Source organism: Camarhynchus parvulus, chromosome 4 (assembly GCF_901933205.1).
Source record: "Camarhynchus parvulus chromosome 4, STF_HiC, whole genome shotgun sequence".
In the NCBI taxonomy this organism is placed as follows: Eukaryota; Metazoa; Chordata; class Aves; order Passeriformes; family Thraupidae; genus Camarhynchus; species Camarhynchus parvulus.
Genome location: NC_044574.1, coordinates 52,397,760 through 52,418,923, shown reverse-complemented (window position 1 = coordinate 52,418,923; position 21,164 = coordinate 52,397,760). Strand labels below are relative to the sequence as shown.

The following is a 21,164-nucleotide window of genomic DNA, read 5'->3' as shown; positions in this document are numbered from 1 at the left end:
CAGCAATTCTGGTGCTGCCCAGGAGCCCCGCGAAGTGACGCGGGGTTTCGCCGAGGACAGAAGCGCTCGGAGCCCCGGGCTCGCTCCCTGACCAGCCGCGGCTCTGCGCCAGCCATCGGGATTTACACGCTCCTCCGGCTGCGCCTCAAACTCTTGGGCTTCCTGCGCTGCGCTGTCCTCCGCGGCAGCACCGTTTGGCGAAGAGATCTGTTGTTATAAAGCCTGGACCTCCGGAGGAGATGGAAGTTTTCTCCCTCATCCTGGTCGTGTCCGTCTGTTGGACTCGAACCTGGAAAGCGGCGATTGCAGATTCAATCATTCATATCGGTAAGGGGGTGCTGCGCCTGCTGGTGCTGCTGGACACTTTTCCAGCTCTCCTTTGCAACCTTCCTCTCTTGGAAGGCTTTCCCCCCTCCCCCCGTAGCCCCCACTGTCTTTTATCGCTTGCTCGTTTGCTTTTTTTTTTCTTGTTTAGTCCTCTCTTATAATTGCTTTCCACCAGGACCTCGGGTGTCCTCTTTTTCCCCTACCGCGCTGTCTAAAGGTTTCTTGGCGGCGGGGTATGTGCGTGCTTTAGACCTTGAGGTTTTGATGAGGCTGATGATGGGGGCGCCCAGGGCTCAGGCACTTCCCTGCTTCCTTCCCGCCGCCCCTAAGCTCCAGCCTGCCTTCCCCCTGCCCCGGCTCGCTCTCCGTCGGGGGACGCCCCATGCCTCCCCGTGTTCCTCACACCAGGGTGACAGCCACGCGAAGCCCCCACCCCCCACACTTTTCCTTCCTTCACACCCTCTCCCCGCCCTCCTCTCCCGCGGCGGAACAGGTGGTTTGGCAACGTGAGCGCTTCCCCTGCCGCGGGCGGGGGGCTCCGGCCGCCCGGCACCCCCTGCCCGGCCGCCACCCCGCCGGCCCCGTCTGCGCCCCCCGGAGCCGCCGCTCCCGGCAAGGGCAGCGGCCTCCCCTCCGCCCCGGGGGCAGGGGGCAGCTCGGGTTGATGCCGGAGCACGGCGCTGCCCGCGCTGCCCGCCGCCCGTGCCCCCTCGCTCCGCGTTATCCCGAGCCATCTCCGGCACGGCTGCCCTCCCTCCCTCTCGGCGGGCGCATCCCTGGGAAGCGCTGCCGAGCGGCGCTGGGTTCCCGCGGCCGGCGAGAGCGGGTGGCCCCCCTGCGCCGGCCGGGGATGCGCGGGGAGGGAGCGGAGCGGAGATGGGGAGAGGAGGGCGCTTCCCCCGCGGCCGCTCGCCCATCTGCAGGCACCGCACGCAGGCGGAGCGGGGGCGGGAGGACGGGCGGCCGGCGCCGCGCTGCCCCGGGGAAGGGACATTTCGGGGCAGGGTCCCGCCGGGGCTTTGGGGAGGGTCCTGGGGCGGTGCCGGCCCCGGCTGTGGGGCAGCTGCCGCTCTCCCTGGGGTTGGCTCTATAAATATGTCTGCCGGTGCTTGTCGTGGGGATCCGTAGCGGGTTTCTGTGAAAGGGAAAGCGGGCAGAGCGTTTGGGAAGCGCGGCCGTCAGGAGCTTTCCTGCAGAACCGTTTTTGGGGCAGCGGTGCGCCAGCTCTCCGTGTAGCTGTCCCCGAGCCCAGGAGCCACTGCTGCCCTTAGGTACCGCAACTTTACAGGGGTCAGTCCTTTTGGCTGTGTGAGACTGGAGCAGCAAATACTGCACGGGGAGGTAGCGCTCAATGCCCTCCTTTTAAAGGGAGAAGGACTTTTAAAATTCTTCCCAGTTGCAGACTCTTAAAGCGACACTAGGAGACAGTTACGTCTTAGGGTTTCTTTCCTGAGAGCTTGTAACAAACGGTTGCATCGTAGGATTTGGGGGGCAATTTTGACTGTGCAGCATATGAGGAGTTTCTTGGCAATCCACTGCCGCCCATCCTCCTGGCTAAGGCAGCTGGGCAAGCCGTGTGCCTTTGCACTGCCGTCAGGGGAGACGACAGCTTTTCTCTCCTCGTGTTAATGAAAATGTATTTGATTTATTAGTTTTATTTGATAAATGCAACACATTTTAATTATTGTTTTCAATATTGCTGCTAGTGATTAGAAGCATCAACGCAGTGAATCCTCACTGAAAACAAACAAATTCCAATAACTCAAAATAGCAGAACCAAAGCAGTTGCTACTCACACAATTTGTCTTGAGAGACAATTAGTACAGTTGACAAGGGGATTAGCTCTTTTTATAGACTGGTTTATGCTGCCATGAAAATGGCAAACTATTTAAGAGCTTTACATCTACTAAAATGAATACTCTGAAAATAAATTACCTGAAATCAGAACTAACAGTAAATGAGTACACAGCTAAATATTCTAAGTTGTACAGCTCACAGATGAAAATTTAGCCCCAGGTAACACCACTGTATTTTGTGACCTGATCTTCTGACCCCTTTTTGCTTTCTTCCACTTGTATAAAATAAATTTATGTATAAAATAGTTAGGCATAAGTAATAAAGTGTATTTATTTAAATGAGTGAGAAAAAGCAGTAGCAGGGTACTCTATGAAGAAATTGACTACTGTAGAACTCACAAAGCCAAATAAAAAACCAAAATGCTCAGTTCAAGAGAAAAGAAATACTACCAGTGGTAGTTCTGATGCCTTAGGCAACAGACAGAATAAATGCATTATCTTTTTTTCATTCTGCAGTGCTAAGATATTCAAGTGGAAAATATTTTCCCATGTTTGAGAGGGGCAGATGGTCATAAGAAATAACATAAGAATAACCTATGCTTACCCTTTTCCTAATAGTACATACTTTTTCCAATATAATGCACAAACTCTCTTGCTTGCCTATGTTTTATTTTATGTGTTTCCTGTAAAAGGATGCTTTCTGTCTCAAAGTGTTTTATCAGTCCTCTCTTAGACAATGCCAAAAAAATGTTACCATTTAGTGAGTAGGCATTAACGACTTGGTGATGTCAGTGGGAGGGATACTGTGACTGGTATCTATGATAATGCCTTTTCATATTCCTGTCTTCTGTGTACAGATTCTAGTTTTGTTCTCTAGAGAAGGTCTGTGCATATGTACATGTGCACTTTTAAAAAGAAAGGTTTTCCTGTATCATGTTTTAAACATTGCTAGAGCTGCTTATAGTCTGTACGTTTCTGCTGCCCTGCTATTATAAATAGGAACTGGCAGTTCAGAAAGACTACATTAAGCACTCTTGTGAAAATGGTGAAATGAATCGACTCCACTATAATTTTCCTTACCCTTATATAAAAAAGAAAGGGGCAGGGTTACCATGTCAAAACTGTGCAATCCTGTATTATGCTGCTTCTCTCAGCCCATGCATTGATTGAGTAATTTCATCAGTCCCACATTACTTGATTGCTTAGAAGTTTCCTAATGATCTGTATGCTGTAGGAAGAATCTGAAAGTCGTGAGTGGAATGGTAATGATTCTGTGTTTTATGAGGCTATTCAAAAAGTCGCTCTGATTTATGTAGCTCGAAAGCTCCCAAGTCTTTGAGATTAGCCACGCTGCCTGATATTTCCTTCATACATCAGTCGTCCCACACTCCCCACTCCCTAAACAGGAGTTTAAAACAGTGTTTTAATTAAGCAGGGATTAGGTGGCATTCCTTGTCAACCGCACAATTTGCCTATGCTTTGTATCTTCTACTGCTGATAGTCTCGTGCTTTTATATTTTGTACTTTGTGTTCCTTATTTTCCCTTGATAAATTCACAGTAATACATCTATTCATGCTTATGGATTTCCTATTGTGTCTCTAGAAACACATAGGCAGATATATGTGTATTAGGTGCTGCAAAATCACCTAGGGCAGCAGGCACATAGTGTGCTACAAAAGTTTTGCTGAAAAAATACAGGATTTTTGAAGGCTGATCTAGTTCAGCCTCTCTGATTACCTCAAGTTGGTTTTTATGTTTATCAGTAACTTTAGTCATACACAGTCAGCTGTGTATTGCCCTTGGCTTTTTTTATTTTTAATGGAAATTTCATAAGTAGATATAGCTATATATTATATATACTTCTACATATAATTATACATTTGCTTTTAATATATTTATAGATAAAAGTTTTTCTTCCTGAGAGAGAAAATCAATTCTGCCCTTACCTTACTCCTCTCAGCTTTGTAGGCCAGGACTGCTGCATTCCTTTTGTTGGACAAGTTCCCAGCATTGCTGGGTCCTGAGTTTTGGCTCACACCTTGAAGCTCTTCTGTACCATGGTTAATAATATCAAGGCAATTCCAGCATGGGGTCTATTGCTTGTTTCTTCTCTTGATGTTGGTGGTGACTAAAATGTAACTTTTCTGTAAAAAGGAAAGGGATTCTTGTTGTTTGGTGGGATGCCTGTCTCATTTCTTCTTGTAAGCTGATGTGCTACAGTGCAGCTGGGGTTGTGTTGTGAATTGGTAATGGGAATTTAATTTGCTGTGCTACTGGTGAAGCCTCATTAGGAGGTATGTAGTGCACGCCACTAACTGTTCATTACAGTACTCTCACATACATTTGTAAAGCGCAAGAGAAGCAAGCAAAACAGATTTATTAAAAACAAATAAATCTCTGTGTGCCTGTAGTGTCTGCAGGGGTGCACTCAGGTCCCTGTTGTCCCTGCTCTAGGATGTGAGAAGGTTACTTGCTTATTTTAAACACTCCTCTGAGTGAGGACCTGAAACCCAGTGCGCTGGGGCTGAGCAGCCAGGAGCTCTATTAGTAACTGTGTTCTACTTAAACGCTCAGCCTGCGTGACGAACTCCCTGCTTCTATGTGCCTTATTTCTGAAACGCTTTCCCAGGTGCTTGGATTTGTGGCGGTGCTTCAGGCCCTGTGATGTGTTTTAGCTACTCTGTAGCTAAAGAGGGATGACTTTGCACGCCAAAGATTGGGGTTTGCCATCATCCAAAGGCATGTTTGCCATTAGGTGTCACTGCTTTCTGGAGTGTTTCTTAGTCATCATCAGGGCCTGATCCAGAGTCTGTCATAATCCAGGTGAGTGGCTAAGTTGACTTCAGAAGATTTTAAACTGAGCCTGTAGATTGCTGACTGCAGCAGGCAGCTCCTTTTCATGTTCTTAAATAACTCTTAGTGTTATATCAGGTTCTTTGTCCTTGATAAAGGCAGAGTAAAAAAAAAAAAAAAGAAAAATCAGCCATCCGTTTTCAAGTGGTGCCCTAACAAATGTCTGACATGGCAATCACTGCTGCTGCTCTGTGCTTTCACATGACTACTTATGGATGCACTGAGCCTTTATTCTCACAATGCCATCTTTGAAAAAACACACTGGAGAAAAATCTTTCAAGACTGTGACTACATAAACCTACCAACTAAGGTTCATTTAACTTAATGAACAAAGGCATTAAGTATGGTTCTCTTCCACTCCCTGGCCCTGGAAAGCAAGTGGTATTGGCAAGAGATGACTTCTGGAAGCCATTAGGTTTCTCCCTAGATATAGACTTGAACTTACATAATTTTCTTCCATTTGATATATAGCTATCTATAATCTGCCATGACAGCCTGGTTTTAGCTAAAATTTATTGGAGGCTTTTCCCTTTTGAGTTGAGGTTTGTATTTTCACTCTCTGTTACTGCTACTCCACTGCTTGATTTTTTTTTCAGCACAGTAAGAAATGGTTTTAAAAACAGTTTATGTGAAAGAGTAGTTCTATTTGGCTATCAGTTTCTAATAAATTTTCTTAATTACATGGTTTATATGTGAGAAGATGGTAACATTCTTTCCATCTACACACACTCCAAACATATTTTTGTTTATATCTTCAGTGTTTAAAAACTTACTAGGCACAGATAATTCCCATTGATGTTTGGACTTAAAGTGACCAATGAGAAAAGGAAATAGTATTCTAATATTTTGAGCAATTATAAGAAAATGATCAAACTTTGAGCACATGTTTTTTTTCTTTTTTCAGTTAGATTTGAATTCCAGAAGAAGTCAGTTGTTATCTAAGCTGGTGAAATTTTCAAGAAAACCTTGATTGAGATTCAAGCTTGGCTTGTATGTCAAAGCAGCTCCACACCTGTGCATCCTGTGAACTTTACAGTCCAGTTCATGGCTCTGCTCATGCTCACACCCATCTATGAAAGCCCCAGATAAAGTCTCTGCTACCTAGAAGTGCCAAGAGACAAGTGTGACTGTCACAGCCCAAGATCAAAGCACAACAGGCAGGTTGCTGGCAGTCTGACAGAGTGGCTGGGAGCTGCTCATCACAGCTCATGTTTCTTTGAGGTGTTCTGTACCCCAGGCTTGCTATGTAGCCCCTGGCTTCCTACAGGTCTTCCTGCACAGATGCACTTCCTCTCCTTCTGTGGTGTTACATTTGTCCTCCTGCACCATGTATTATGTCCATGAGGAAGTAGCTGCTGTCCTGTTGCTTGCAGTAGTTACCAAAATGAGCTATGTTGGCCTTTTTTGGAGTAACGTTGACCATGCCTTTGGCTCATCTAGGCTGGCAGACTGTGTTGGAAAAGGTGCAATATTGAGGGGGTGCAGTGTGACATGTGGCATAGGATGTGTGCTGAATGCATTTTGGGTCAGTTTGGTTGAGTGCTGGTTAATCCATCCTCACCATCAGGTAAGGAAGGCCAGGACAAAGCCTTCTGGGCCAGCTTTTAGCTGGCTTGTGCATTTGATGCAGCACGTGGGGAAGAGGAAGTGCTGTTGTCACCCACTACAGAGGCAGAATATAATTGTGTGTCATTGTCATGGTAATTTAAACATCTAGACTGAAATGGAAGGAAAAGTGAGTGAGGAAAATGTGTCTTTCTTGCTGTATCTTTCTGGATTTCCCAGGAGCGCCATCAGGGCATTTTCCTCTGCTATTCTTCTGTACAAGTGTAAGGCTTTGGTTTCTGGTTGTTGTTGGCCAAGCAGTTGTGAGAACTGATGGAGTTAAGGGAAAGATTCTCCTGTGCCTGCAGCCACAATAATTAATAAAGGCTTATGTGACTTGGAGAATCATAAGTGATCTCTCTAACAGGCAGGACACAGGCTGAAATTGAAGGTTAGTAAATGAAATGTGCTGGTGTTTGGATGATAGTTCTGAAATCTGGCAAGGGAGCATGTTTGATGTTGTGCACTGCTGTAATTTTGTAAGGGTCAGAATTTATGTCCTAGTTTCAGTGATAATATACTTAATTCAGAGAAGGAGGTATTTTGTGTTCTGTATTGTACCGCAGAGCGCACTTCAGCTGGAGAGACTTCTTCCTTCTTTGGTCTGGGACTCACGACAAAAGCTCAAGGAAGGGATATTCTGAGAGCTGTCAGTGCTGCATTAAATAAAAAAAAAAAAAAAAAAAAAAAAAAAGAAGCACTCATAAAAAGTGACACTTACTTAATGAGAAAGGATAATAGAGTAACTGCAGCATTTCTGTGTAGCACCAAAGTTATGGTGGAAGAGGTGGTACAGAGACTATTACTCTAGTTTTAGTCAACTGTAAACTGATGGATTTGTAAGAGCAGGGTTAGATGTGAAGTACACTTCCATTATACACATTAGTTGTGGAATGGTGGGGTAGTAGGTAGAAAAGAAAAGATGAAAGGGAAAAAGTTTCTTGGAAGTTGTGCTGGGTTTATGTGACAAGCTCTATACTCAAGAGGAAATTGAAAAAGAAAATGAGTAAAAATGCAAGGAGGGGAACAAAATAAGATATCAAAGGCAAAAGCCACTAGTTCTGTCTGTTTCTGTTTCTTTGGGAGCGGTATAATGTTCCTGTAAATGCTATGCTCAATGGAAAAGTCCTGAACCAGAAAGGGAAAAAAATGTCAGGATAAGAATTTAAATGAGGAGTTATATGGATATTTTAATGTAGTAGATAACACTCTGTGCTGAAATGCTAATTATTCCTAATTGTTATATTTGCTTTACCCATGAATAAAATATCACATTTCTAATAAAATATGCAGTGAAAATAACTGTAAAATTCCTCTTGGAGCCTTTCATGCACATTTAAAGGATTTAATACCTTATTTTTTCATTGCTTTTTAAAACATTAACTTTCTGTAATCAGTTGGATTGCTGAGGCCAATATCCAGTGAACCTAACACTAATTGCTTGTTTTGCAGAACAATTTTTTGTTAGTCCAACCATATCTTTCTCAGAGGCTTAAATCGAGTTGGTGATTTCATTATAATAATTCACTTGCGATAAATCAAAATCAAATAGCACCGCTCCAGTGCTGTGGAAAGGAGCTCCAGATGAGAGCTCTGGAGAGAGCAGAGGATGGCAGAACAGCAGACCTGAATGCCAGGCTTGGATTTGCTGCGCCAAATTTTAACATAAACATATCAATTTTGCAAACCCATTTTGAAATAGAGAAATGTAACTTTGCACAGGGTGAGCTTCCCTGCCTTGGAATGCCAAGTGCAGACCCGTGTTTGGGACCCAAACCTGATGACAGACTTGCTTTGGTTTTAAAGCATGCAGGAGATGATCTCAGTCAAGCTCAGGCTCCTGAGCCTTTGGGATGTTTTGGAGATGTCAGTTGTATTTCTCAGGTGCCAAGACACCACTGCAGAGTTATCTCACTGATTACAATCAGCATTAAAACTTGTCTGTCTGGGCTCAAAGCACACAGTTGGGCTATCTCCAGACCAAGCATTACTAAGCAAGGATGTTTCTTTTGGTTTATCCTTTGCCTTCTTGCAGTCTTTATAGTGTTCAACTTAAACATTTGAGAAACATTATAAAACCATTTCACGTACTAGGGGGTTGTCAAAGGGAAGAAGATAGTAGAAAAGACACAGCTCTTGCTCAGCGAAGCCACTGTAGAGTAGTGGCAGTGTGTGGCCAGGGCACAGTGTGGACTTGCATTGTTAAATGCAAGTGAAAGTGATAGCTGTTTTAGGTCATATTGAAATAGATTTATTGCTCTCTTTCACTGTTTCTGTTAGTTTATTTCTCTCTCATATTCCAGGCTCATGGCAAGAAGTTGTGATGGTCACTGTGTTCCCTGCTCTTAAATACCTGCTTTTAATGTCCAGTAAGGAAAAAGTTAAACACACCATAACACAGATATCTATAATTTGAATAAAACTGTTTTTTCTCTGGAAATTTCTCTGGAATTACACTTACTTGACCTCTTTTGAGGTCAAATACACCTTGAAAAGTTGGTTATAATTCTTAAAGGTAGTCTTCCCTCAGCTTTCCTCTTTTTGAATAAATATGCTGAAGCAGTATTGAAGTATATCCACTAATGCATTTGCTATAAATAGCTTTAAAAATTTATTATTCTGGAGCTATTCTAGCTCCATGCTTGCTGACAGCAAGCACTGGGGTATGTATTAGCGTATGCATCTACAATATATAAAGACACACATTTTCGTTAATCAGAAGGACTATTGAAAATACTTGACTGGATTTTTCTTTAATTTGGGATGGCGTTACTTTCCACCCTAGGTGACAACATGAAGATTTGGGAAGGCTTTTTGCTTGCAGGCAGGAAGCCATAACGTGCATACAAGTCGTGAAATGGCCCCCCCACTGTGCTGGAAGCTGCACAAATATGAAACAAAAAGTTGGCTGTCAGGAGATTTGAAGCTGAAGTGAAAGAGAGGGTTTGGATCTCTTTGCAGCTCAGTTTGTACACCTGGAGACTCTGTGTCTTTTGAGAGGCAGATTCACTCATTGATGTTTGTGAATGATCACTTTGGGTACAAAGGGATGAAAGCAGGTGGGAATGTCTACAGGGATGTCCCATCAGGGCAGATGCTGCATGGCTGATATCAAATGTTCCTGATCTGGGGCTGTGAGGTGAAAGAGCTGACAAGAAATGAAAGGCAGCAATGTGTTTATAATTACTACCTACAGTATGTTATTGCCAGTAGCATTGATTAAATTGGCCAAATAGAAGCAATCATCACCTCATCATCTGCCACCATGCTACTCTCGGGTTTGCCTAGTACAGGAGTAATGCCCGTGCCCACTCTCACTCTCTGTCTCACTTAGACAAGTATTTCATAGTACAGTTTTGGAAGACTAGATAGGAAGAAAACACCCCTTTTTTGGAAAGTGGAACAATAAATGTTGCAAAATTCCCTACTTTGTTTAAAATAGATATATAAATGTAGTCAGCGATTCTGAAACTATCTGCAGCCTCCTTTGGTAGTCCTATGAAGTTTTTGTGTTGCTGTGGAAATATTATTGAAATAATCTAGAGAAATGATTATCCAGCTCCTCAAAGTAGTTCTCCTGCTCTGGAATTGGATTGCATCCTGGAGATACCTGAGAAATTTGATCCATGAGATACATGCTCATTTACTTGAAAAAGTTCTCCCATTTTTGACAGCATTGCAAAGAGTATAGGGTCTGTGTTAAATACAAGGGCTGAAGGCAGTGGGCAGGAAAAAACATGTTATCTGCCACAGAGCTGCTCTGGGAGCAGGACTGCTGTGGAGAATGTTCTGGTGATGCTTTCTATGTGGGAGCTTTGGAAAACATTTAGAGGGCTGTGTTCAGCAGTGGTGGGAGTTGGCTGGGTGGTGGAGGGGTGCAGGAGACATTTGGAGGGGTTAGCATGAGTGGTGGGCAGTGCAGGATGCCTTCAGAAAATAGCAGGAAATGTTATGTGGTTTGGAGACTGGGCTTTATGTTTGGGGCAGACCTTGTAGGGGAGGTATATGTATAAGCATATGAGAAAAGTTGGGAAATCCAGAGGAAGAAGGGACTAAAATGGCACAAATATTACTGGAAAACTTAGTAATACAATGCAAATGGTGCTTTGAGAACAATATAGCTGGAAGATAATATTAAGTTTTAAAGAAACTAAATTACAGATTAGAAAATAGGATTGTTTCTCCCTGTCTAGCCTCTATAGTTTTACCATAAAGCATTTGACTTGTGTGACAGATCTTAATTTTCTTTGGGTTTTTTTCAGCCAATAATTGTACCTGGTTACTTGGCAGAGAAGTAAGATCCATTTTACCTTTTTATTGTCTAATACCATTGTACACAGATGCAGACAATAAGTACTGAAGTGTCAGCTTCCACTCCTCTCTACTCAGGGTAACTCTGAGTGTATTATACCTTCCTGTGCCTTGACACTCTCTTAGCATTTTCTTTCATAGGCAGGTCTGTGCCATGCCTCCTTTTAAACCCAGCTTCTGTGGCTGGTGAGTAGGAGGAAGGGGTGCACACAGCCACAACTTCTGCTCCCTTGACTTTTGACCTAATTTAGGGAGGGAGGAAAGGGTAAATACTGCAGCCTGCTTCTGGATGCGCGGCCTGCTGTGACTTTCACAGAATGAGGGGGCGAGTGCTAGCTTTCTCCTCATCTTAAATAGCTGCATAGCTCGCTTTCAAAGTTGCACCTTTCTTCAGTGAAGCTCCAGAGTAGTGAGTGGATCTCCTTTCACACATATCTCGTGGCATATGTCCTCATTTGGTCTGGTTTTCTGTCAACATGAACCTTGTCCAACCCCCGTTCAAGGCAGCAAAGGCACAGCCAGTGGCTTGTGTTTCCTATAAATAAGACACATTAAGAATTGGGACAATAGTTTTTTACAATTTTTTTCTGTTTGAGAACAATGATCTCTAATAACAGGGAATGATGTATGGAATGGCAAAGTAAATACTTCCTCAGGGAAAGGTAGATAATGATAGCATTTGGAAACTGCTATTGCTGAAAATCATCTTCTCAGGATTTAGTAATTTAAAAAAAAGAGAAAAAAAGTCTTTTCAATAAAGTACTGTGGGGTTCGAGTTTTTTTAGCATTTTTAAAAGGGATGCATTTTCCCCCCATTTTTTGTAAGACTGCCAAATGTCCCTGAGGCTAGAATTAATTGGCTCTTTGTGTTGAATCAAGTAAGGAGTACGAGTGTTTTCAGAAAATACTAGGTTTACAGACTTCCACAGACAACATGAAAGGGAGAGAGGGGCTAACTTTCTATAAACAAGGTTCTTGCATCATTTTGTACCACTAACTTGGAGTAACAAGTAGAATATTGAAATTTCTGGTGTTGGAGCTTTGGAAGCTGTTGGAAACATCCCCGATGCCCTCATCCCTTGATTGTGACTAATCCTCCCTTCAGAACAAGCATGTGCCAGCTTCTTTTGCTCTCACCTCCAGGCAATGAGTAAACAAATGTCTGCTCCTCAGAAGTAACCAGCATTTGGGTTTTTTAAAGAGATTCAGGAGTAGGGGCCATGGAGATGTATTTTGTTGTTGGCATTGCTTTAGTAATACAACAGAGGTTTCTTGTTGCGGTTCATTTCACCAATTCCCCCTGACCATTTTGGATATGAAAGTGTTTTGTCATTTTTTAATACTGCTATTTCAAAGGCCACTTCTTAAAATGGATGGAAGCCAGAGGATGGCAGCAGTTGTAGATGTAAGCTTTGAAATGGCCCTTTTATGGAAGGGTTTGAGAAGTAAGTCGTGGAGCCGTTGCATTAAAATTCCAAAGTGTTAACTTAAATGTAATAATGCTCTGACAAAGTGCTACTACCATCTGCTAGTGAGAATTAGTAATATTTTAAAATCTCCATAATTCCCAGAAAGAGCAGAGGAGTCATGGTGTGAAGAAAAGTCTAACTCTAAATTAGTATTTTAGTTCAGGAGGTCGCAATCTCTTTGTGGGGACCACTAACTATTAGAGATTTTGTGTCACACTCTCAGCTCACATAAGGGAGTAAATATTTGTGGTGGATGACTAGAATGGTGCCTGTTTCATACTGTTTCCAGCTTGGTCCCCAGTTTTGAGGCAGAATCCTTTTTATTTACAACCACTTCCCAGTCATATCACAGCAAAAATTCGGTGGTAACTGCAAATACAGTTTGTGTGGTAAAATAACAAGGGGATATACTCCCTTGTTACATATCCATATCCTTGTACATGGATATGTAAAAAGCTTCATTCCTTATAATATAACCTCTGTGTACTGGGAGGCAGTTCTTTGTTCAGTGCTCCTGGGGGGTTTTGAACACCACCTGAACGCTCAGCCTGTTCTGCAATGTGAAAGTTGGTCTGCACTGAAGAGTATGATCTGTGCCTGGAAATGTTCTCAGTACCAAAACATCTCCATCCCTAGACTTCTCTCAGCTGAACATGCAGAAGTAATTCAGCTTCTAGTAAGAAGAGGGTCTGACCAGTTTTGAACCTATTCCAAAACCCAGTGTAACTCACTGGTGTCTGTTAGGAAATGGTTTTTGTATCAGCAATAAGGCTACTTTATTCATATTAGCAAATGGCCAAATCTTGCACAATATTTAAAGAAGGGAGTGTGAAGAAAAATCTAGTAATGACAAACTACACATAGGTGTTGGATTGTCTAGTTTAGGAAGGATTTTGGAGATCATATTAAAAGATGCATTTTGTAAACATTTCATTTGAGAAGAAAAGGGAAAATGTGGCCAAGTAGAAACTTTTTCGTGTCTTTTTCTTCCCCCTCCTAAAAAGGATTCACGGAGTTTTGTTTACTTAGAGTCTTGCATGGATTATAACTAATATTCTTAGCTTGCTCTGCACATAAATTGATCATATCTCATATACTTTTAGCTGGAATAATCTTAATCAGCTTTTCTTGCTGAGGTACAGGTACTGTGTGTATGTCCATAGACCTACTGGTACAATGGCCATGTGGTCTATGTAGCTAAGAAAGGCTAAGTCAAATTCTCCTCAGTTATAAACCAGTTCTATCCTGCATTATTATTTTGCATTATTTTCTTTTTCCATGCTAGAAGTACAACTGATACTGATTTTGTGTTTGAGGAGTCAAATCTTTCACTTGTTTTGAGTGTAAAGACCTTCACCTCTTCCAAAATCCCACTCAGAAACCCACACTGCTTTCCTTGTTTTTTATGTAGACAGGCTGATTACCCATAAAGTTACTTGTTTGAAACAGGTAACTCTAAGTCCAGGATGAATGAAAGATTTCTTGGCTGTCTGTTACTCAATTCAAGCAACTATGTTGTCTTGTACTATCACGGAGTGGTATTTTGGTTTATCTGATGTGATAGAGGGACCTTCTATTGTGTTAGCAAACATCTGTGTGAGGCAGAGGGAACAGAGACTGTTTGAGCTGTGAGAATGAGGTCTTACCATAGCAACATTCTTGTCAAGGTCTTGCTTTTTGCTTAGACAGGTTTTTGTTTCCTTTCATACCTCGTGCATACAGAGAAATAAAACCAGATGGATTTTTCACACATTTACAGTGAATAATGGGCTTATGAAATAGAATTGGCCAGTCCACAGTTGTCAGTCAATAAAGCTGCCCCTTGAAGGGGTCTCTGTTTTTCATGACTGGGTGCTGAGTAATCTCTGCTGGGTCTGTCACGTGGTGACTTGCACAAAAACAAGGCCAGATGCATTTCCACATAATTTTAACTGCTTGGCTTCCTTGTATGTAAATGTTTATCTTGCCTCTTAAAACTGTTTCAATACTAAGAGATTCAAAGCACATATGAGCAGGAGCTGAACTTTATTAAGAAGCAACTCGTGATAGGGTTAAGGAGGCCAATCTCTACCTCATAATCTTTTTGAAAGGACTCAAAGCCATTTCTAGCAGCTGTCTTTTTACTGATCCCTCTTATTCCCAGCATCTTGACAAAGAATGAGATTGATTTCACCAGGAGTGAGGGAAGCACTTGTTCTAGCGCCAAAGAATAAGGGGCAAGGTAGGAGGTGTTGGTGATTTGGTGCAGGTCTTCATGAATTCTTGCCTCCATGATTGAGTATAAAAATGGTAGAGTGCTGTGCAAGGCACATGTTTGTTGTCTGCTGCTTCTTTTAGAATCATTGGAATTTTCTTAAAACTGTGCAGAGAGGCGTTTTGTGAGATTTAAAATAAAAATTCAGAATTGCTCAGAAACATAGTTGTTACTGCAAATCCTTCTTGGTAATCTACCTCTGTTTATAAATAAACAAGTGTCTTTTTAAAAGTGTGATTGGCAAAAGGCAGAGTAGCCTGGCTACAAGTGTTTTGGGTCTAAATGGCACAAAGCTGAGAGTGAGTTCACACAGGAATATCCTGATACAGTTTGCTGAGGAATCACTCATGGCTGCTAAACCAGCTCATAGGTGAGCAGGTATAAGGTTCTCCTTCTTTCCTTAACATTCTCACCAAAACAACTTGGATGTGCTCCTGGCCACCCCTGACTACCCTGTTTTGTGTATGCAGCTGCCTGCCCATCCCATCCCATCCCATCCCATCCCATCCCATCCCATCCTTCCACTTACTTTGCTGCCACAGAACCTGCTTCCATGGGACAGTGAAGGCTTTACCTGCATGCCAGCAGTTTCTTGTGCTTGTGAATTGCCAAGGGTTGAAGCCAAGACAGGAAAGTTCTCTGCCACTTGGGCAGGTACTTCTGTCAAGCAGTTGTTCTCTCTTCACCATGTCTTGGGCCATTCCTTCCAGACTGAATTTGACACCAGCAATGATATTTATCTTCACAGTGCCTATGTTGCAAAACCCTATATTTATGGAGATCCATACCTTTGAGTTGAAATGACTGTGTGTTTGTGTATTGGCATGCAAGCATATTTATGTTGAGATCTGGCATAATGGTAGGGAGGAACTGGAGGAGTTCCTGAGGCAGCAGCTTTAAGGCAAGAGTTGTCTCTGGAGTTTGTAGCTAAATGGCAAATTGTATTCCCTGGTGCTGTTCATCCTGTACCTATTGTCGTGGTGAGAGTATCTGAGAAAATGGCCTAGTTTTATGTGCTGTCTGTAAAAAGTGCGTAGTAAAAAGCAGTCCATGGTGAAGTTTTTGTAATCGTGCTGTCTTGTTTCCCACCAGCTTCATTTACTTGGTCTCAGGCCTCAGGACAATGCTCTTGAATCTGTGTTACCAGAAAGGCCAAGGAAAGCTTCAATGATAGTTTTAGCCTGAAACTATTTGGGAAATATTTCTGCTTGTTGCTTCTTATTTTTCCCCATCTGTGCTGACAGATTATATTTCTTAGCACAACACAATATTTGGAGCCAAAGTATGTAATAAAATCCTAGTTAAAATGCTTATTTATCAGTCTGTTCCTTATAAAATAGGATTTCTAGGTTCTTGCTGGTTATGTGATATAAGTGGCACTGGTCTGGGGGCACTAGAGCTAACTTGGTTGGGCACACTACCTAACTTATACTTGGTGATGTTCAATGTATAGTCTGTATTTAGCTGCATTTATATGGAATCACAAGTGAAGAACAGATAGAGAAGCTCAGGGGTTTTTTTTTTTTTTTTTTTTTTTTTCCTAACTGCTAATCATAAATTGTGCAGCCAAGAAGTTTTTGCAGTGACACAACAAAGAATTTTTGATGCATTGGTTTTTATGTCATGCAAAACAATATTTTTGCAGACTATTTTGCAGAGAGTGTGGTGCTGCTGACTAACTACAGCCTTGAAATATTCTCAGACTGTAGCTTTTTCCTATTCTGTAAAGATCTGAAAGAGTGTCATTGTCCCATCTCACTGTCTGAACATAGTGTGCATTTGAACATGTTGCTGGGTTCAAATGGAGCTTTAATCCTTCATTAATTATTTTCTTGGTAACAACTCCTACTGGAACGGCCATCAGGATAAAGACTGCTGACTATGTTCCTTTTGTCATCTCTAACTGGAACATGGTGAAGGGCTAAGTATATTTTCAAAGTAGTCACTTATGCCCCTTTTTTCAAGCAGGGCACATAATTCACAGCTGACATTATTTTCATCATCCCCAAGGGCTATGATAGTGCAGCCACTAACACAGTCTGAGAGACCTGAGTGTGTGTGCATAGAAACTTTTTTTAGGAGATAAGATGGGGGAAATAAAACATTTCCCATATCACATGTTAGGAAAAGCTGCCAGAGCCATTTAAAATGAAACAAAATGGGCTATAACAATCTTCTTATAGATGATTCTTTTAGACAAAAACATCATGGCCTCTGTTGTAGAACTTTTGGAGGAAAAACATGTCTACCATTGGGGCTGAAATCCATTTTCTGCCTTTGCAGACTCCGTTTCTCATGACTTCTGAAATCAGTATGAATCATTCCATTGACTTAATTGGACTTTAGCTCACATCTTCTATATTTATGTAATTTCTTCTTGTCCTTTTATCCTTTCCTTCTCTCTCCCATCAACTATTTCCTTGCCATTTTCTTATGCAACTGCATTAGTAGCTGCCAATACTCATAAGCAGCCTTTCAGTAATGCATGTGCAGTGTCTGTGCATGTGTGAATTAAGGGAGGCTGAGTAGGGAAATCTTCACTTTCAGATTTAAACATAGGTGGGAATCCCACTGACATGCTATTCCTATTGCTCTTATAATCTTTTGTATTGCTTTAAGTATTTTTGTCTGAAGAGACAAAACCTTATTTAGAAGCAAGTTAATTTTCAGTGTTTCTGAGACATTGATCACTGCCAGCTACTAAAGACAGAACAAGATGGACTACACTGATGTCTGTTCAGGGCAACCCCTGTATATCATCTATTCCGTGCTTTATTCTTATTGTGGCTAACAGAAAAGGAGATAAAAAGCAGTTTTATACTTAAGAAATAAGATTAGAATTTGTGAAAGTTGAATTCTGTTTTGAACTCTTTCCTGACCTGGAGGAGCACTTACAGTGATTGACACATGTGAAGTATCAAAGTGGGATCATCAGGGCTCCTCGTGAGCTAGTGTTGCACCTGTGCAGGTTTTGCCTTGACTCACTGAACCTCTCTTTTCCACGGGGAGAATGAGATCCCCTTACTGAACACGTTTTGCCTTGTCTGCCGTGTCTGCGCTCTTCGGGTCGAGCTCTGCCTTGTGCTGCCTTGTATCTGCGTGGCCAATGCCAGTGATACCATTTCAGCTGAGAGCTTGGAAGGTTCCTGTACAACTGTTGGTTGTAAAAATGTATTTTTTGCATCAATGACTAGAACAAGCTATTCTATTTTAGGAAGGCAAAATTTGGATGCAAGCAACGAGCTTATTCTGTGATATGCTTCCAAGATGATTGTGAGTGATGGAGCTGGAGTGTTCGTTCAGTTTTACTGGAGGGTGGAAAGTGCTGATGTGGATTGCTACTGTTACAGCCAGAAACTGGGGCTTTGGGTGTAAGTTAAAAATATAAATGTGTGTTTATGAAAGCAGTCAAGCTCTAGCTTGTGTAAAGGTACTTATGACAGTTTTTCAAATGGCACTGTAAGTGCATCTCCCCATGAATTTCTTCACTGTTTCTTTCTTCACATATTCTTATCTGCTGTTGCAGGTAAACATGTTATCTAGAGGAATTGCTCTATTTTGCATTTGCTGCACTACTTTCAATTAGAATATAAAATATCCAGTTTGAAAACCTAAACCTGAAAATTGTAGATGATTTCCTGAATTACCAGAGGATTATGTATTTGTTTGTTTTTCCATTGACATACAATACTGCGACATTGTAAATCCACCAAAGAGCGGACCAACTAAAACAATGTCTTTATTCTACAAGGCAAAGGAAATGTTAGGGCAGAGAAGTACACATCTGTATTTGAACTGATGTCTATACTTCAGGTGGGCTTTAAAAGTTTCTTTAATTTCACAACTTTTTTCCTTCTTACCAGGGTTTTTAAACACAAAAGTATTTTTGAAAACAACTTTCCTCCTAGAAGTATTAATCAAAGATGCAATAATTGACAGAATAGCTTGCTACAAGCATTGTGGGGTTTTGAAAGGGGTGCTTCCAAATTTGGTACCTTTTGGAAGGTACTAAATTGATATGCAGCCTGCAGAATGTCTACAGCAGGTGTAACAGTCCTAGTGATCAGATGGTTTTCTCACCCACTGCTCAAAGTTGACATCGGTATCAAAAAAAGAGGTGAACCATGTTTCCTTGGAAGAGATGAAAATATTCAGCCTTGTTCCACTGAGCAGTCTGCATCCATGATGAGTGTTTTCTCTGCATATCCTTACTTGTGTGCCACCACTTGGTCAGCTTCACCTTTTCTGTGATTCAGAAAACATCCACTGCTGTGTTCTGAAGGATGTCCTACTGGTCTGCTTTTTGGTGTGGAGTTTCTATGATTTGGGGTTCATCCTCCTCATCTGGCTGTCCTGTTGTGTATGTGTCAGTATTTCCAGTTGTGTCTTTCAAGGGTAGCAAACTCCCCTTAAATTTCTCTTCCTGTTGGATCTGTATTTGCCTTTTACAGGTGGCTGAGGGGTACAAGCATAAAGCACATCATATATGTACTCCTTTGTTTTCACACTGAAGTCGTCAGGTTTGCAACATTGTATGCTTCAAATATTTAAAGGGAGTAAGTTTGAATAAACTCTGAAAAGTTCATGCATTTCACAGCTTATTTTAAAGTCATTCAGAGTCTTCATCTGCAAGGCTTTTAAAAATAATGAATATTTTTATTGTATTCCATTTAAGGCCAAGTTGAATAAAAGCAGGATTTTTTAAAGTTATCCAGCAATTGTAAGTCTTAAGTGTTAAGAATTCACATTTTAGGAAGATTTGTATTGTTTATTGTACTCGCTGGATTAGTAAAGTCCTATTTAAAATATTAATAGGAAGAAATGTTAACGCTCACAATAGAACTTCAGCTTTAGAACTATTATCTGAGCAAGCAAGGTCAGATTAGTTGTGCACTTTAGATGTAAGAATATTGCTATGGTTAAAGCACTTGACTTGCACTTGGGAGACTCCTTTGTTTTTTTGCCATTTCCGCTAATTCTGGCATGACATTGGGCAAGTCATTCATCTTCTTTCATTGTGTGAACAGCAGTGAGCGTTTCTGGCTCTGTCACTATCTTCAGAATATTATTTTGCAGTTATTAGGACTTATAAGGGAACATTGAAAAGCTGGGGCATCCTGAGCAGATAAGCAGAATCCAGAGCTTCAAAACAAACAAAGTCCATGCCTTGAGCTTTTCCATGTCGCTCTGAGGCACACTCAGAATGTTCTGTTCCCTCTGAATGATAAGATCTGTAATATGTAACTAAGGTGGTATTGCCAGATCTTGACAAGGCGATGACAGCACATATATAAAATGTTTTAGTGTGGCAGTGGGAATTCTTCCTAGACTGTTCATGCACATATTTACTTAAACAGCCACATGCAACTACATACTTTTACTATTTTGTTCCCCCAGCGATATTCAGAGAGAAAAGCTACTTGCACCAGTACTGAAAATGGACTATGGCTTCATTTCAACAAATTATTAAAAATAATTATTCAAAGAACTTCATGGTTATAGAACAAAGACTGATCAACATATTAATGTAAAAAATGAGGGAAGTTAAATGTTAAATGTAAAAAACCAAAATCCCCAAACTTACTATTCTCTTTTTATTCAAGACAAAGAAATTAATTTGGTGGACATTGGTTATTTTTATAGCTTAATAAAAACTTCTTTGTATGCTTTTTAAAAATTTCATTTTATGCTGTAGTGTTTACTAAGGATGCCTCAAACCAGCCTGAAAGTTGAGTACATTGATTTTGTAGATATCTACTATCTAAATTGGTAATTGGTTAAGGCTGCTGTTATTGTAGAAGATAAAATATTCATTTTGGTTACTAACATTTATTTTTCCTGCATACCAATTATTTTTCCTTCTGTTACAGTATGCATATATAGCTCTTCTATGAGTAATTCTGTGTATGTTTATATAATCCTACAGTGTTTTCTGAATAGATTAAGGAATTAATTTGCCTTCTAATTTTCCTCTTCCTTATTCATCATTTGTAACTATGCAGAACAATAATTAAGGCAAGAGGGAAGAAGTACAGTGTATTGATTATTCTTTAAATCCATAACTGCCTATTAAAAGGGACATTCAGCTATAAAATCTGTTTATCAGTTAAACAGAGTTTATTTTTAGGAGGGGTATTTGAGCACACACATGTGATATTAGCAGGTAAGTGGTAATGTCAGTATGTAATTTGGCCTCCTGTATGTGAATATTGTTGGTTTTGTGTACCCTACTGACTTAGAATGTTTTGCTGATATTCTGGAACTAGGCCTAAGCAATATCTGTAGGGAGTAAGTAATTTGGTTTCTGAACCACGCCAGTTCTCAAAACTTTGAGAACACAGTCTGTCGACTTTGCCCCTTGACCCTGCTCTAAATGGGGAAAAGATGTGGTTTTTGCAATGTAAAAGGTAGGAGAAGTACATTCCCTGAGTTATGAAGAGGAAGCAAATGAGTTGTCCTAGCCTATATATTTTAGCATTTCAAGCCACTCTGGGGTTACATTGTGAGTTGTTAGGTTAGCTGGTCAGAGTTGTGCTGGAGGAAGATAA

General features: G+C 41.3%; 1 protein-coding gene across 1 annotated transcript in view; it reads left to right on the top strand.

Annotated features, from left to right (window-relative positions):
• The first annotated feature begins 239 nt into the window (after positions 1 to 239).
• GRID2 (glutamate ionotropic receptor delta type subunit 2) overlaps positions 240 to 21,164 on the top strand; it is a 669,086-nt gene continuing 648,161 nt past the window's right edge. The window contains exon 1 of the mRNA XM_030948215.1: positions 240 to 327. Coding sequence (XP_030804075.1) covers positions 240 to 327 — 88 coding nt within the window. The remainder of the gene's footprint in view (positions 328 to 21,164) is intronic.